We start from the raw sequence: 17975 nt of genomic DNA, 5'->3' as shown, positions 1-17975 counted from the left end.
TACACACACACACACACAAATTGAAAATATGCTACAACCAATGTCTGGAAAAGCAGTTTAACATTTCCCAAATGGATTTCCCCCACATTTATTGTATAATGTAGCTGTTAATACTGCACAAGTACAATTAGCAATGTTTAATTACTTTTAAACAAAGATAAAGGAATTTTCTCCCTCAAAACAACTTTTAAACATCAAAACCTATGCTTATAAAAATTTAGAACTTTCAGCTGTCTATTTCAAATGAAAAACATTACGAACTTCTCAAATGTTCTTTACATTCCAGGTACGTCAACCTAAGTATCTAGTGTGGACTCCTTTGGAGATATTTCAGTCTCTTTCTCTTCATTAGTGGGCCTAGAAGAAAAGGGGAAAGAAAGGTGTGACCACTGGGATTAGGTATTTTCCCCCAGGAGGGAAAAAAAAATCTGCATTATGTTTTTAAAATCACCCAAAGTTTTCTTAATGTTGACTTGTATTTTTTATTCAAAATTTTTATTATTCCTAATTCTTTCTCCCAAAGTAATATGCAGAGCAAGAGAAATAATTCGGGGAACATCATGAACCAGACCCTTTGTATGAGTTTTCAATAAAATCCCAAGGTTTGATCACAAGAACTCCAAGGAACATCAATACTTTTTTAAAAACTGGATTCTTGGCTCCTCACTCTACCATTCTACACAGTGGCAATTCAGTTGTAAATAATCACATTTTCACCCTTATGATTTGCATTTAGCTTTCTGAATTCAGGAATTTACTAATGAAAATGTAATCCCCTACACAAATAACCTGAGAATATGAACATACTGAAACATGTCCTTACTTTTTCTTACTGCTGGCCTCGTGGTTGTCTCTGCTTTCTTCATTGCTATCCCCATTATGTTGTGGTTGATTACTGTCTTGAGCATCAGATCCTCCATTTAGAGTCTTTGAAACTTTTAGAAAGATTCAAAAGGGAAAACTGTTAAGAGTTTCTAATACTTTAAAATGTTCTCTAAAGATAACAAAAAACACATGATAAAAAATTTCTGACGTATTGAAGTATTTGAATACTTTATTTGAAATTACACTATAATCTTTTGGGTAGCTGAGACACAGAACTACATATGTGAATAGATAACAGAAGTGGATTATTCCAGCAGTTAGAAAAAATGGATCATAGTATTTTCTATTTATTACTATCTTAGAACATAAAGTTTCAAATACACAGCTCAGAACAGGGGACTGATAACGGTACTACAATTAAGTTTTATTGATATATATTAGCAGGATATATTTTTTATTTATGGTAAAATAGCCTATCTGTAATTTTGCATCAAAATAATCGATATGAGTCAGAGAACTTGATGGGGTTATAAAACAGCTCAAGTTGGGTGAAGGGAATGTGTTCATTTCATTCTACTTGAGTACAGATTAAAAAATTTTCCTAATTTAAATGAAGAGCAACTACTAAATAGTATTTTATTAACAAATTTGAAAATGCTTTAAATGTTGAAAGTTGAGTACTACATTCTAAAGTGCCTTTTTGTCACTTAATGTGGATAAGGTATTGAGACTACATATCAAAGCCACTTAAAAATACTTTACTATCACATACCTGTTTGTTCCTTTTCTAGCTTTTTGTTTGGCCCTTTCTTCCCTTGATCTTTGGTTTTATTTGCTTCCTCATGCTGTCTTTGTTCGGCAAGAGACTTATTCAGCACTTGTGTGATCACAGAATCTCCTTCACCAACCAAAAACATGTTCTTAAATTTGTTATACAACATTGTAGACTTTTCCATGATAACCTGACTGACTTTGAATCGCCGTATCTGAGAAAACAAAATATGTATTTTTCAGTGTTTTCCTAATTTTTATTTTTTTTTTTAAAGATTTATTTATTTATACAAGCACTGGGTAGTCAGAAGCGCGGGAGAGCGCGCGAATCCACCAGAACCAGAGGGGAGAATAGAGCAGGCAGACTGATGAAGTACACTGCTGAAGGGAGCAGTGGGCAGCAGGAGAGGTCTGCGCGCCATGTGGGACCCTCACCCGGTGCCCGGGGATTGAACCAGAGCTGCAGAGGCTGCGGGCAGCTTCGCAACCCAGCGCTCAACCGCTGCGCCACAGGGGAGGCCCGTTTTCCTAATTTTTAAATGTTACTTTTTAGTGAAGTGGTGATAAGGCAAGGCTAGTCTTTAATCTTCATGATCACTTACTTTTTTCAGTGTGGTAATCATCTCTGTGTGTTTCTGAGCTTGCTGCATTGTGACCTGAAGTGAAGCAAGTTCATCCAAGGCCTCAATACATCTGTTCACATCCTTCATGATAAAACAGTAATTTCATAACTGTTATTCACTGGTTATAAATCTATAATCTATAATTTTTAAATCTTAAAACTCAGTACAAAATAACTAGCAATAATCCCTTTTACCTTAAATTTATACATATAAAGTCATGTGATGAGACAATATGAAGCTTTAAGATACTGTATGTTTAAATGATATAAACACTTACAAGATTATCAATTTTGAGTGAATTTTTAATTTCAGCATGTATCCTTTGAAGTCGAGAATCCATTGATGTTTCTACAAATTAAAATGTGAAACACAGTAAATACTTTTTCAAAACCAGTATTTCTATATAATCTAATAAGATTTGGTAAAATTTTTAAATATTTAAAAGAAAGCTGCCTCTATCACTGTTATCGGCCTTTTAGTATTTTCTTTCAGGAAGCAACATCATGGAAGTAAAATATCGCCATCTAGGTGCATGTTTCTAAAATAGACTATACAATATTTAACTTCTCTATTCCAACTTTAAAATCCAGCTTTACAGATGTAATCAAAACCAGAACATTTGTTTGACACCAGATTTGTCAAAAATAGAAACATGAAGCTTTTGACAATTTACATTTAACTTCTGACAAAGACCTTAAAAATAAGTTCACTAGCTTATACTTGAAATGTAGTGTAGACAGAATTCATTAGTGATTTAAAAGTATATTTGTAGGTTTTAACAAAATGAGACTAATTTCAAAGGCTATATATGAGAAATTAAGTGTGTGTAACTTCCTTTCTATGTATAGTTTTATATATCTTAGAAAGTGAAATAACTAACCTCGCTTCTTCTCCACTTTCTTAACTTCTGGCTTCTTTCCTTCATCTTTATTCTGCCTATCAAATGTTAACACAAATATTTCAAAACATTGGAACTCTGACAACTACTAATGTCCATAATCCTTTATGTAAAAATGAATGTTTTTCTTAATAAGTCGGTAGCCTAGATCACAAAGAATTGACTTTAATTCTTAGGATTCTGCAATGCCACGGCATTATTGAGTATAAATAAAAATAATCCTCAAGACGTAAAAATTAGCATGCTAAAATAAACATCTTAATTTTTCAGTGGCACCACAAAATAATTTTAAAAGCCATCATGTGAAATTTTCCTTGCGTTAAAAGACTAACCTCAGGTTCAGTGGCCCTAGTGGGGAAAGGATGCCTAAAAATGTCTGTGGAGTCTAGATCACAATTAGAAAAAGGTAGCATGTCAAAAGAGACCAACTTGATTTTTCCCCACACGCTTCCAATGGGTAGATAATTTGAAGGATTTGAAGTTAGTTCAAGGTTAAATAGATGTTGAAGATAAAACTAATTAAGATGGCATTATTTTCTGCCAATGTATCAAACTTGAATAACATTCACTAACATTTACATACCATTTCACAAATGAAAAGGTACCATTTTACTGTAAACCACCAAAATAACTATTTAAAAACGAATTTTTAATAATTTCTAGCACATTGGCTTGGATGTTCAGTCCTTATTGCAAACCAATCAAAATAGACAAGAACAAAAAAATATCTAAAAATCAGTTTTTTTTTAAAAAAACTTTATTTTAAAATTTTGGTTACAGTTTCATTTTTTTCTTAACAAGTCTACTGCTTAATCTCTCAGGATTAAAAAAACAATTATTAAATTCTAAAGAATTAAACAACAAAGGAATGCCAAGGGAAGGGCACAACTGCCCCATTCTCTGGGGTATAATAGCTATTCCAGTTTAACACCTAGCTTCAAAACAAAATGAATTAATATTTTCTAAATGAAATAATGTACAACCACCATCTTCATCTGAGCTTATTATAACTTTTAAACACAAAGCTTCATTGTAAGCTTGGTAAAAAAACTTTTAACAGGAATGTTGGCTGACCTTAATATGTAGTGTGTACCTTACAGGAAATGTTTTTTAACAATCATAACACAGTAATAATGCCATTAGTGAAGTCCTCAATTTAGAATCTGGAACATTCTTCCATCAAAGGGGGGGAAGGGGGAATTCAGTCCAATGAGTCTGTCTCGAGATCTTCATCTCTGGTTTGCTCCACTTGTATTCTCTTTTCAGAAACTGGATTAATGCTTTGAGCCCAAAATGAGATATATTTTTTATTACTGTAGATTACATGTTGTTTGGCTGGGAATACAATACAATAAACTTTATTTTGCATAATGCATTTCACACAAGCTGCATCTGAAATGCTTTACAGAGCAAAACTGTCCAAGTACAAAGTTTTGTAATAACAGGAGAAGGAAAGAAAACACAAATATTAGAATTTGAGAAAGTTACATTCGGAGGACATTCAAAAAGAAATTGAAACACATAAAGATAACTCTGAGATAATGAAGAAGGGTTGGGCTAGATTTACTAACCAACAACTAATTTTATAACTTAATTTGGGGAGCACAATGAAGTTAAAAACAGTAGTCCAACAACTTTTCTGAGAGGATAGGAAAGGATAGGTAACAAAAAATAACTAATATTTACAGATAAGGTCAAAGTCTCTAACAGGTTAATAGGGAGCATAATTTCTGAGGAAGAAGTCAATTTTTAAATTACTCCCTCAAGCAGATGAAACTGCTTATATAGCCTCCAAACTAAGAAAGCAGATAATCAAATGCTATTCTATTAAAGACTTTCAGCTTACAAATATATGAAGAAAAATACAAAATTATTTCAGAAACTTAAAAGAATTTCACTGCTTATCATTCTACGTTTGTCTTAGTGACTTAGAGCATGTTTTAAAAAAATCACTTCACTAAAACAACAAAGAAAGTTTAGTCAGAATAATGCAAGACACTTCACAAAGAAACTTTTTTTAGAGAAAGAACTAAGAAGTGACAGCTTAAAGATTACTAGGCAAACAAAATGTAATAAAACACATGAAAGCCTAATCATCACTGCCATTGCTATTTTCCTTTTAATAAAATTAAAATTAAAAGGGAAACAAATTCCCCATAGTAATTAATAGTCTTCAAGTATCAAAACCTAAGAGGAATCAGTTCTAAATTTGACTTATGCAAATCCTGTTAGTCTTTAGATATACTTTTAACTGGCTTCTTGGCTTTCCAACTGTGCTTTTGTTATTTTTGCTGGTTTGGTGGGGTGGGAGGCTTGCTGGTGGTAAGACAAAAATTTTGCATTCTTTTTCCACCAATATATTATCATCACTCTATTTACTATACAAATAAAAAAAAAAGTACATTTTTTGCAAAGTCACAACAGTTAAGTCCTATCTGTACTTTGTTTAAATTAAAAATAATTTCAGAGGGTGATTACCTCTGTAAATTTCATCCTTTTAACTGATATAAAAATGAAGCCTGAAACATGGTTACGATATACTGAAAGTTCTAACACATGGGAAGTCACTTCTTTGAAAGGATTCATAGGTCTGGAAAATGAGATTCTATTGTTTAAAAATGTCATGCTAGCTTAAAAAAGAAACCAAATTTAGAATAAAAAATACTTACTGCTCAGTTTCCATTTGTTCCTCTTGCTTGCGTTTTCTATCTGCTGCTTCTTTCTCATGTTGTCCTTTCAGCATATTCCTTCTATGAGCAGCCTGAAAGTTCCTTCCACCTTTTCTCTTCTGTTTTGAGAAGAATTAATTTAGTTAACTTTAAAGTCAGTAACTGATGCTTGTATGGAAAAAACTGATGCTTGGGTAGGAAAAAAGCAACTGTCAATAGTTTTTTTTTTTTTTTTTTAACTTGTAATCAGGGAAATGTAATAAATCAAAACTACAATGAGATACCGTCTTACACCAAGTGAGAATGGCACCTATTTAAGAAACTAGCAACAACAAATGTTGGCGAGGTCGTGGAGAAAAAGGAACTCTCCTGCACTGCTGGTGGGAGTGCAACTGTCAATAGTTTTAAGAGACAAACACTAATTATTAAAAAAAAAAAAAATCCCACATTACTATGTTGCTGCTATATAAATGTACTTTCCCTTGATTTGGGGAATTATAATCTATGTTTGCTCTTCTATGTGTGCTTTCCTTCTGTTAAAATAAAATGGCAGGTTTCTGGCCTATACACTGATTTTGACTTCAGAGCCCATTTACTAACATGTATACTCACCAACACTCCCATTTAAAATTTTGCCTCAAAAAGTCTTAATAAATCAGATACAAACAAAAGATCTAAACAATTCTACATACACTGTATAAAGAATTCCCTAATGAAGTTTATATACACTGCATTTTAAGTATAATCAAGTATCTCCAAGGCTACACGTAACAAAACTTGGGTTCAGAAAAGGATGCACACAGCTTTAATGAAATTTTCAAACAGCTGTAGTATCCAAATAAGGTACAACTGACAGAAATATGTTAAACAGACCTGGAAAAAAAAATGGTCAAGAATGTCTTTGAGGTAAATAATAAAAAAGCTGTATATAATGTACATTTTTTATACCCGTCTTCAATGCTCAAGTCTATTTGGCTTAATACTTTACTACCTTATTTAGATAGGTGGGGTTATTGGAAATGCACTATATAACATTGAATTTCCAAGTCATCATATAAAAAGGTAGGCTGTGTTTAGAGAGTACAAGTTTCATATGCCTTTTAACACAGCTTATTCATCTGTTCAGCAAAGTAAAATTCAGTTTAACTTTTATTCTCACTCAAAGATTTTCAAAAAGATACCAAAGTTTACTAGGTAAAGATTAGGAACTACAGAAGAAACTAAAAATAGAAAAATACTTGATGTACATTCTACCTTTTCACCTTCTTGATCATCTCCTTCTTCTTCAGAATCAGAGGTTGATGTAACCCCTGTTTTAGCTAAATTTTTCCTTTTTGATTCAACTTCTTTCTTCCCCTCTTTTTTGTCCGGCTCTTTTCTTGGCTTATCTTCTTCCTTCTGGCCCTCTTCATCCTTTTTAAGCTGCTTTTTAGGTTGTTTTTCCTCCTGCCCCTTTTTCTTACTTTTGTCTTCTTCAGTTACCCTAGTTCAGAATGCAACAATGGAAAAGTGAACTTTTATGTATCATTAATACTTGTTATTTAACCACATTCTCCCAGTCATTAATTGAGTATTTTGGGTAACAACCAGCTATTGTTTTTCACTTAAAGACAAATTCAAAACATCTTTAAATAAAATGAGAGTCCTTAGCATTCAATTATAAAAGGAAAAGAATATCCCTGTTCTTTATTAGAAACAAAAATTGTAGTGGCATTGGGATAGAAAATTCGTATTTCCCTTTTAGTTCCCAAATTTTTTTAACGTTATTAATTCAATGAAAACTGTTAATAAAGTATGAACTTCATGAACCAAGGCACCATTCTTGACTCAGGATATAGCAGTGTATAAAGTTGGTAGAGATTCCTGAACTCATATTCTACATATTTAAAAGAAAAAATTATGTTTAAAGAGTAAACAGGCTGGGAAAAATAGAACTGCAGATGTGAATTGCATTTAATAAAATAACAGTTATTTTAGAATTCAAAGAAATTTTCTCTGCAAGGTAAAAGTCACTCAGCTTAAAACATATAGTGGTAAACTATATTGCCAATTAAACATAATATCAAACAACGCTCAACTCACTAGCACCTAAACATCTGAATCACTAATGGATTTTATAAATATCACTAAAACAAGACTACTTAAATTGCTCATTAATCCTAATATTACCATTGGGTAATATTTATGGCTACTTGTAGAGTAGAAAGAGAGTATGTTTTAACAGGCTATGTAGAAGGAAATTCAAATGATGCCAGTGATAACCTCAATTACTTTTATGGTGTATGTATTCAACTAAAGCAACCCCATAGAGGAATGTATCTTGAAGCTTGGATGAGTTACTTAAAAACAAATCTTTTTTCTGTTCAAAGAATTTCACTGAGACATTCACAAATCATGTAATTAAATCTATGAACCTCAATCTCAGATCTAGTCTAACCCATTCTATTTGACAAATGAGAAAACAATAGTTCAATTAGCCTAATACCTTAAGTTACAAATCCAACCGATTTCCTACCAACTACTTCCTTGAACATTTAGATTAAACTGAAAAGATGAATTTATCTACTCAAACTTTTGTCTCGTAACTACCATTGGGTATATTTATTTTCAAATCATCCTTTACTTTTAATTAATGGAAAAGAAAGCATGGAATGTAAAATCATCTAACTTTCTTCAATATCTCAAAAAAAAGTAAATATTTTGATAATTTCAGAGATGGGAACAAAGTCAAATATGAATAGCATTTTCAAGGATCTTAAAGGATATCAACCAATTGCCAACCCCAAGATGTTACCACCTATAAAAGGATGCAGGTATTAGAAATGTAAGTACCCTTTCACCCAGCCAATCTGCCGCTAGCAATGTGTTCTAATCAGTATACCTGTGCATGTACAAAACAATATATGATGTTTTTAAAGTGATTCCACACAAAGGATGGATCTTTAAAGTCATAGTTTTTTTAGACAGATTAAAAGTGTATACGGTTTTAGCAAGCAGGATTATTTCAAGATTTTTTTGGACAGTATTCAAAACAGAATTTTCATAAAGGTAACTATCACTGCTTGCTACAAATTAATAAGTCTTTTCCCAGGGTAGTGTCCTCCCTAACCCTTCCATGAAAAACAGACTTCCCCACAGTGACAATTCCCTTTTTTAATAGGTCATGGTACAATAAAAATTCATTTGGAAAGGGCCTCCCCTGGTGGCGCAGCGGCTGAGCACTGGGTTGCAAGGCTGCTGGCAGCCACTGCAGCGCTGGTTCAATCCCCGGCCACCAGCAAGGGGTCCCACCAAAAAAAAAAAAAAAAAAAAAAAATTCATTTGGAAATTTCTTTAGTTTTTTAATATAGTAACATATACAAAGATGAATGCAAACCCCAAGTATCTCAGTGGCTTATACTTTGACGTAGTTTTAACAGCTCCTCTAGGTTTTATTCTACTGCCCTGTCATTTTAGGACCCACAAAGTTGTCAGTAACAACCTCTCATGGTATTGAGTTTCAAAAGAGCTTATGTAGTTAAGCTCTGCACGCCAATGAGTTTGTGGTCAGATCTACAGTCTAGTCATTAGCTAATGCCCAGCTTTTACAGAGCATGAATGACAAAAATTGTAAGCAACTGCTATTTTAAGGTTTTCCATCACCTCTGTAAAAAGATCACTAATAGAGAAATTGGTATCACTAAACTATCTTGATCCTTCAGATGGCAATGATTTTAGGAAGAGACAAAGGGGTGGTTTTTAGAAGAACACCTGTAAACTCAAAATGCCCAAAATTAAGTATAAAAATACAAGAATGTCAGGGAAAATCTGATGAGACCAATGCAATGAAGCTGACTGGAATGAAACACAGATATACGCACTAACAATAAAGTGTTATTCTCAAAAATCACATCAACCTCCATTAAGATAAACAATGGCGAACTGAAAAAGAACCTTGGGCCCCAACTCCTGACAGTGAAAAGCAGGTTGAGAAAACTGCTCAGCTGAAAAGAAGGGTCATATTTCCCAATGACAGTTTCAGAAGCAACTAAGGATAATACCGAAAAAGATACAGTCAAGGAAAAACTGGGGCTTAAAACATTCCTTACATCTAGAATAGGGGGCTCTCGCCATATTTTCCCAGAAAAATCTCAGAATTACTAGCAACCAATGACTGCTGGGTGACTCTAAACATTTTCTTTTCCAAATGGGAGTATTTATTATGAACCACCCCTCCCCCACCTCCCCCAGATCTATGTGTGTATTATAAAGAGAAGAGCAAAGCAGAGGACTTATGTATGCTGTTCCCAAGTCTTCAGGCCTTATGTTGACCATGAAATCCTGGACTTTGTGACAATAACTAGGAGAAAAAAATCTTGAGGGAATGAGTGATATTTATCTGGTTATTTATAAAAACAGAAATTCATCTGCCCGTACTTAATTTTTTTCATCTCACTATAGAAGTTATACCACATTGAAATTCTGTGTCACTAATTTTTATATTTAAAATATAAATATTGTACATTTATAATTTAACAACTAGCTTGGCGGTAAGATAAAGCTCTTTAAAAATTATTTTGGATGAAAAGTACCAAATGTACATTGTTCTACAAGTAAGTGTCCTATAAAAACATCTCATTCAAACTACTATAAATACATTTGTAATATTCACTTGAATCCGCTCTATAAAATCTTAAAACACAATAGCTACAAAAGCTGCCCTTTTTGTTTAAATATACATTTCTCTAGTAAGATTTCCACCCAGAATAGCCAACAAAACCAAGATACATATGTGGAAAGGGGGGAAGAAAAAAAAAAGGATTATTTTGTTGACCATTATGTAGTCACTCAAAAGTACTTTAAAATCTGAATTATAAAATAATTTTAGCATTATTTTAAAGCAAAAGAATTACTCTGGAAGAACTAAGAGATTGGTAGAAATAATTTCAAAAATACCTCGTCTAAAACTTCCTTAAGCAAACAACCTATCTTGTCCAATTTCCCTATCATAGAATTTATCTGCATTATCCAAGAATATTTATATACTGATAAAACTGTTAGATTAACTGTGATAATCATCAGATTTGTCTTGATTTCCTATCTTTTTTTTTATTTTTAAATACTTTTGTTTTCTCATAAATCTTAGAATATAAAATACTGTAGTAACAACAATAAATAGCTTGTACATTAAACTGGTAAAAATGCAAAGTGAGGGCCTCCCCTGGTGGCACAGCGGTTGAGCGCTAGGCTGCAAGGCTGCCCACAGCCTCTGCCAGCGAGGATGCCACATGGCTCGCAGACCTCTCCTGCTGCCTGCTGCTCCCCTCAGCAGTGTACTTCATCAGTCTGCCTGTTCTGTTCCCCACTCTGGCTCTGGTGAATTCTCTCACCTTCCTGCACTTCTGACTGTACCCAGTGCTTTGCTTGTATAAATAAATCTTTTTTTAAAAAATGCAAAGAGATTTATTGCTTAAATAATTATACATTAAAAATAAACTCGGGGGCCCCAATTGTGGCCTTAGGGTTATGTCTCAGTGCTATCACAATGGCCTGAGTTCAATCCCTGGCCACGGAGCTATTCACATGGTGCAGCAGACCTCTCCTGCATCACCCGCTGATGTTCCCCTTGCCAGTATATTTCAGTAAATCCGCCTGTCTGTTCCCTACTCTGCCTCTGATGACCCTCTCACCCCCTGTACCTCTGGCCTGCACCCCAATTCTTCTATGCAAAAATAAATTAAAATCAAAAAAAAAAGAAAGAAAACTTTAAATAAACTCACATGTCACTCTCTGAAGGACAGGGCTGTTTTACCATTTTGGGTCTGCCTCTCGGTTTTGGAATCTTGACTTCTGTAGCTAACAGTCACAGGAAACAAAAAAACACAAATTTTAACCAATTTCCCCTTTAAGATGCAAATCTCACATATAAAGGTTATACATGAAATGTATACATGAAATGTAGTGATTATACATTAAATGTAGTGGTTTACTACAGACATTATTTTAATTTGTAAAGACAGTATCTCTCCCTACTCATTCCAATTAGCAACAGAAAATTTAAAGAGAAAAATCAACAGCATAATTGTTAATTTCTCCCGAGTATGGCTAAGAGGACTTAAAAGAACATCCTTCATTATTGTTTTAACAGCACTATCACAAAATTCAACTTTATAATACAGACAGTAGCATTTATAATCAATATGCATACATATTTTACAATATAACAAGTAATACATTCATATCTTTGAAAATCTATCAGAATTCATTGAATATCACCATTAATTTGGTCCATTATAATATTAAATTTCAAAATAGAAAACATATAAACAAAATCTCGGTTCTTTTTCTTTCCTGGGCATTACTTATGCGTCTTCTGTTATGAAAGGAAAAAAAGGGCTCTATTTTGGTTAACATTCTTTGTTTTACTTTTTGTACCAGAGGCAGATCCCTCCAAACTATTTGACAGATCCTGCCAAAATAGGAAAACAGGCAATACAAAAGAGACTGCATGCATATTGTAAAAACCCTAATAAATACAATATAATTGAAAATATTAATAGCCATGAATTACTCAAATGTTCTTTCTTTAGCTTTCATTATAATTCCATTTAAAATAAACCCATCATTCTTGGAATTTAAACTTCACAGTCTTATATATGTAACGCATGCATTAAAAAAAAGTTCCAAGCAATTATTTCAAATTAAATACTTTATTACATTGCTAACCACCTATTCCAAAGTATCTGAGGCAGAAACACTTTACTAGATTAGAAGATTAATCACAAATCAGAGGTTTAAGCATTAATAATCCTACCTGCAGGTCGTCCTCTTTTAGGACTCGATTTTAGATTAACAGATGATGTTGCTGTTGTCACTACTCCTGACTCCTCTGTTTCTACTTGTTTTTCAGCCTGAATCACAAAGATTTAATTAACTTGTTTAGCAAACAGTAGGCATTCCAAGTTTATTCAATGGTAGAAATATGCCAATCTAAGTTCAAGTATAAGCTTAATTTCTATATGATCTTCACTATTTCCACTGCCAATTTATCACAGTAACATCCTCAAACTTAGCTTGTAATTCTATTGACAACTTAAAAAAAAGATAAAAAATTTCTCAAACCACATAGGTCATTTGTTAAAATAAAGTTAATATTCTTAAAACAAAATAGGGAATAAACCACAATGTAATTACCCTGTAACAACCCACACACTGCTCATAAGTGTGCTTTCATAATGTATCTCAAAATGTAAACAAATTACACATGTACTATGTTGCAGAATGCAATATTCTAATATACTACAAAAGGCCAAAAATTAAATTGCTGGTATTTCTTATTCCTTAAATTTTCAGACAGAGATTCACTGTCCTTCTCTAGGAGTTACTCTTATTTTTCATTAACAGGGATCTTTATAATTACACTTTGAAAATTATAATGTCCCTGAAAGAGACAAACAGCCGACAAATAAGAATCAGTTTTATTGACTCAAGCATTATAACAAAGGTTAAGAGGCACCAATTAGAAAGGAAATGTAAACACAACCAATACTAATTGAAAAAGGAAAGAAACAGTGAAGAGAACAGAGGGAGGACTTCCTTCTGCTATCCCATCCCCAACTGTTTAGAATTCAGCATTAACTGTATCATTGAATACTGAAGTATTCAAGCATATCAGTAATAAAGAATATGCAAATGTGACTTAGCAATCCCACTTCCAATATCCATTTTTTGTTAGTTTTTTAAACATACTTTTTGCTTTTATAATTGGAACATAGTAATGTATTTTCAAACCATCACTCTGCTTGGGCCAGAAGTTAGCAGTAAAATTCTGAATGTATTAGAAAACTTGTCTCTCTGCCTGGTTCCAATCATCATTAATCGCACTGCATTTTAAGAGATATCTGAAATTTACAATGGTTTAATAGCTTCCCTAACAATTCAAGTTGTTCAGAATAACACTGTGGTTTTTTGTATTCTTACCCCTCAAACTTTGTAACATTGAAATGTAATACCCGAAATGCATAAAATGAAATTTTTTCTATGCCTCTACATATACTACTCAAATTGCTTCACATGTCTATCCTTCCTTCACCTGCCTAACAGAATTCTGTGCTTAACGTCTTATAAAAGTTATCACAGGCCCTTACACACACCCCTCACAGGGGTAAAAAAAAAAAAAAAAAGAAAAAAAAAAAACCACTATATCTGACTTCCTCATGAGATATTTTAAATCTTAAGTTTTCTTTGTATCTTTGGCAAATAAGTCTGGAACATAAAAAGGTCAGAAAAAAAGACATGAACAAATTTCATAGAGGATTAAGTAAAAGCCTACAATGTACCAAGAGGTTAACACATGTTTCATGCATAATACACAACAGTGAAGTAAAATAAAAATGTAGTAATGAACATGTAATAAAGAACACATACTGTGAATATGTCCTCAAAGTACAGGTTCATGTAAACTGCAACTTTAAGCCAAATGAAATAATGAAAACATCTCTGAATAATGTTTCTTTTGATGATGACTGGAATTATTTTTTTGTCATCAAAATGTTGTAACTAAAAACTATTCAAGGACCTGTGATCTCTAATATCAGAATTTATCATGAATACTTAATACTCTCAACAACTCATATGTGTATGTATTTTACAGAAAACAAGGCAGAATTATTAAAAAAATGAAAATTGGTATTTTTTTTATCATTCAATCACATAATTTTGATAAACAGGATAATCTGCTCTTTAAAAATTTTCAAAACTTAAGTGTAAAAGGCCAAGTTTAAATTAAATTAAATCATAAGGTTACAGCTACTCTCTTCCTCCATCCCTGTGGGTCAAGAAGAAAAATTACCTTTCTCTTTCTCCCTCTTCTGGCAGCTTTTGGAGTGGTTATATCAATTGCTTTAGTCAGATCCTAAAATAAAAATACATATGAAATTGCAATATGCCAAGACTGATAAAAAAAAACTTTTTAAGCACAAATTCACTTGCACATTTCATTCAAAGTACTAGGGATGGGACCTCCCTGATGGTGCAAGGGTAGTAGTTAAGTCTCAGCACTATGAAGCTTCCACAGCCATTGCAGCATGAGGTGATCCCCGGCCAGGGAGCTTCCCACATGGTGTGGCAGATCTCTCCTGTCTCATCCACTGCTCCCTTAGCAGTGTATTTCAGTCGATCTGCCTGTTCTGCTCCCCACTCTGTGTCTGTCTCTGGTGAATCCTCTCACTGCCCCCACACCTCTGGCCTACACCCCAGTAAAATAATTCTTTTTAAAAAAAAGAAGTACAAGGAAAACCTGTTTTGTTTCTCTGACCTTTGAAATTATAACCTTGATCAAAAGTCTTAACATTGTAATTATAAATGACGGTATCTTCACCTAAAACAGTTTTTTCCTTTGTCAGGTCAAATACAAAAAAGTGGCTTTTGGTAGTAAACATTTTTTTTTTTTTTTAAGATTTTTATTTATGTATTTATACAAGCACTGGGTACAGTCAGAAGCGTGGGAGGGTGAGAGAATTCACCAGAGCCAGAACGGGGAGCAGAACAGGTAGAAGGACCAAAGTACACTGCTGAGGGGAGCAGCAGGCGGCAAGAGAGGTCTGCACGCCATGTGGGACCCACGCTGGCAGCTGGGGATAGAGCCGGCGCTGCCTTTTCAATACAACCATTCCACAATAACCTTCTTTAAAAATATTCCTAGCAAACAGTAATTCAACTCCTCATATTGTGCTATTGTGCATGCGCACAGCAAAGTAACTTCAAATAAAAATATGCATGCATCTTATGAAGATGCAAAATTTTAACATGAAAAGAATGTTTAAATGTTTAAATGTTTTCTTATTCATTACTTAACTACTTTAAAGAGTACTTTCTATTTCACTATGATCAATTCATTTTACAATTTTTTCCTTGCAATAGTGAGTTTAGAAGGCAAGAGAAATTAAACACACCTCATTGCTGGCTTTTTCTTCATGATCAGTATCATCCTTTGAAAGACTAGTTTCTTTTTCTTCAACTTCAACATCAGATGATGTATTTGACTGTTTAGTTGATGCCTATGAACAATCAAGTCTTAATTTAAAAAATTAAGATTTTATCCCAACTTAAAATATTTAACCCAAGAAAAATCAAAAGCTTGTTTGCAACAAAATTAGAAAAGTAACGGCTCCAAGTTCCTTTGAAGACCTTTAATACATACAATTTTGGAATATTAAAAGCTACTATTTTCTGTAGAAAAGTCTTAGAAGGGATTGTATATTCCTGCAACTGAATGTATACCAGCAAAGATTAAAATAGTGAGGCAGAAATGAAAGTATAATTACATAGAATACCACTCTGATGCTCTAACCAACAAATCCCCAACAATATACAGTGAAAGCTGATTAGAATACCACAGGCATACACTGTATTCTACTAAAATATTCTAGAGAGAAAGTTACCTATGTACCCTAAGACAAATAGAATTAGCAGGAGACATATATCACAACTATATATTAAAGGCTTTGATCTATTATCTTAAACTTAGTTTATTATAAATGCAGATTCATGAGACCCAAACTTAAGTGATTCTGATTTAACAAGTGCTGACTGCCAAGTCCAGTAATCATTATTCAGTTTTAAAAAGTATCGCCAGTGATCGATAAACGGTTGTTCTATGGGCCTCAGAGCTTAGTAATACCAACCTAAATGATGAACAGCAGAAGAAACACAGAATATATAGCCAGAGGTGAGGTTAAGCAGTAATCTATGGGATGATAGCATTCTAATTCAAACTGTGCCCCCTTCCAGCTGTTTTCTTTGGTAAATCTTTAAAACTATAAATCTATTTCCTCTTCTATATTTCCTCTTTTATAAAAAAGACAATGCTTTTCCTGGAAAACCCTCAAAATTATTAGTTACAACAGAAAACTGTAAAATGCCCCCCAAATTACTTATAGCACTACATAAAATTTTACAGGTTAAGATGGTTGATTTTCTAGTTTGTTTTGTAAAAATTTAGTCATCACTACTTTTCACAAAAACCTCCGAAAGTTCCACTGAGGATGTCTGAGCTTGCAAGAGAGTATATCAAACCAGCAAAATCATTCCTTTTGTTGAGCACAGAAAATACTGGGTTTCATACACACACTACCAAAAATTTCATTGTAAGATGGAAAATTCCAAGTACATATGGTAAAAACCACCTTGAGATAAAGTAGGTAGATTAGGAACAGAGGACAGCATGACTGTGCTAGGCAATCTGAAAAATGAAAAAGACCATGAAGGATATATAATCTAAGTGAAGTTACAAAATGTAAGTTTCTGGAATCGATTCCCTCTCTTGGATGCCCACTACACAGTCAAAGCAGTAACGATGGGAACCGGCCATCCATTTTTGTATTCATTCAAGAAACGTTTAGTGAGTACCTTTTCTTTCCCCACATTTAACAACATCAGGCACATGGACCATACAACTTCTTTGTTCATGAAGCCAACAGGCTGTGGCCGTTAAGTACAGAAGCAAATGTGATATGGTATGAACACTACAACAAGTTCTGGGTGGTAATGAAGACACTTAAGAATCATATGATGTAGCCCTGAGGCATCAATGAAAGACTGACATGTTCCAGACAGAATAGTATCTGAAAGGCTCTCACTGGTGAGAGAAAAAGCATGGCACAGAAAATGAATTTTAAAAAATATATAGGCTTAACAGAATATTACAATTTGTTACTGTCTCCTTTTTTAGGTTGATTTAGATTCTTCCTAATTTTTAGTACCTTAAATATAATGTAAATAAACATAAGGTCTGGACACACACATAAAAAAGCAGAATAGAAAGTTTTAAAACTGCTCTTGTAGATACCAAAACCATCAAATATAATTTGCATAATGCTACAGATACCTTTTGTCATTTAATTTAACCCATGCTCTCAGGGGTTCTCACATTCCATGCTTCACATTCTACAATTTTTGAACTTAGAAATTAAAATGTATAAAACACCTCAAACACATCCTTCAAGTTACAAAACCTGAATTTATAAGAACAGTACTTGACTTTACATTCAATGATACATTAAATAAATTCAATTAAAAGTCATTAAATGACTCCCACTTTTCTGAGATCTGTTAAACCCTGCAGGTAAAATTTTCATCACTTTATCTAGGATATATGAAGTCAATATTCAATCTCACAAATAAGAATGAAACTCACAAGCTCTTAAATGT

General features: G+C 33.2%; 1 protein-coding gene across 4 annotated transcripts in view; it reads right to left on the bottom strand.

Moving 5' to 3' along the window:
- Window positions 1–202: 202 nt before the first annotated feature.
- PSIP1 (PC4 and SRSF1 interacting protein 1) overlaps window positions 203–17975 on the bottom strand; it is a gene marked incomplete at both ends in the record, with an annotated part of 35326 nt that continues 17553 nt past the window's right edge. Inside the window, 12 exons of one of the 4 annotated variants that reach the window (XM_084239193.1) lie at window positions 203–357; window positions 824–935; window positions 1598–1811; window positions 2199–2300; window positions 2497–2567; window positions 3100–3155; window positions 5787–5905; window positions 7041–7269; window positions 11546–11621; window positions 12580–12676; window positions 14617–14679; window positions 15719–15823. In XM_084239193.1, the coding sequence (XP_084095319.1) occupies window positions 297–357; window positions 824–935; window positions 1598–1811; window positions 2199–2300; window positions 2497–2567; window positions 3100–3155; window positions 5787–5905; window positions 7041–7269; window positions 11546–11621; window positions 12580–12676; window positions 14617–14679; window positions 15719–15823 (1305 nt within the window). Of the gene's footprint in view, window positions 358–823; window positions 936–1597; window positions 1812–2198; window positions 2301–2496; window positions 2568–3099; window positions 3156–4318; window positions 4398–4427; window positions 4453–5786; window positions 5906–7040; window positions 7270–11545; window positions 11622–12579; window positions 12677–14616; window positions 14680–15718; window positions 15824–17975 lie in introns of those variants that run through there. The other 3 variants (XM_084239194.1, XM_084239195.1, XM_084239196.1) reach the window with 3 other exon arrangements.

This window comes from Talpa europaea, assembly GCF_964194135.1.
Source record: "Talpa europaea genome assembly, chromosome: 7".
Lineage (NCBI taxonomy): Eukaryota > Metazoa > Chordata > Mammalia > Eulipotyphla > Talpidae > Talpa > Talpa europaea.
The sequence above is the reverse complement of the archived record's forward strand: the minus strand, read 5'-3'. Positions and strand labels throughout refer to the sequence as shown.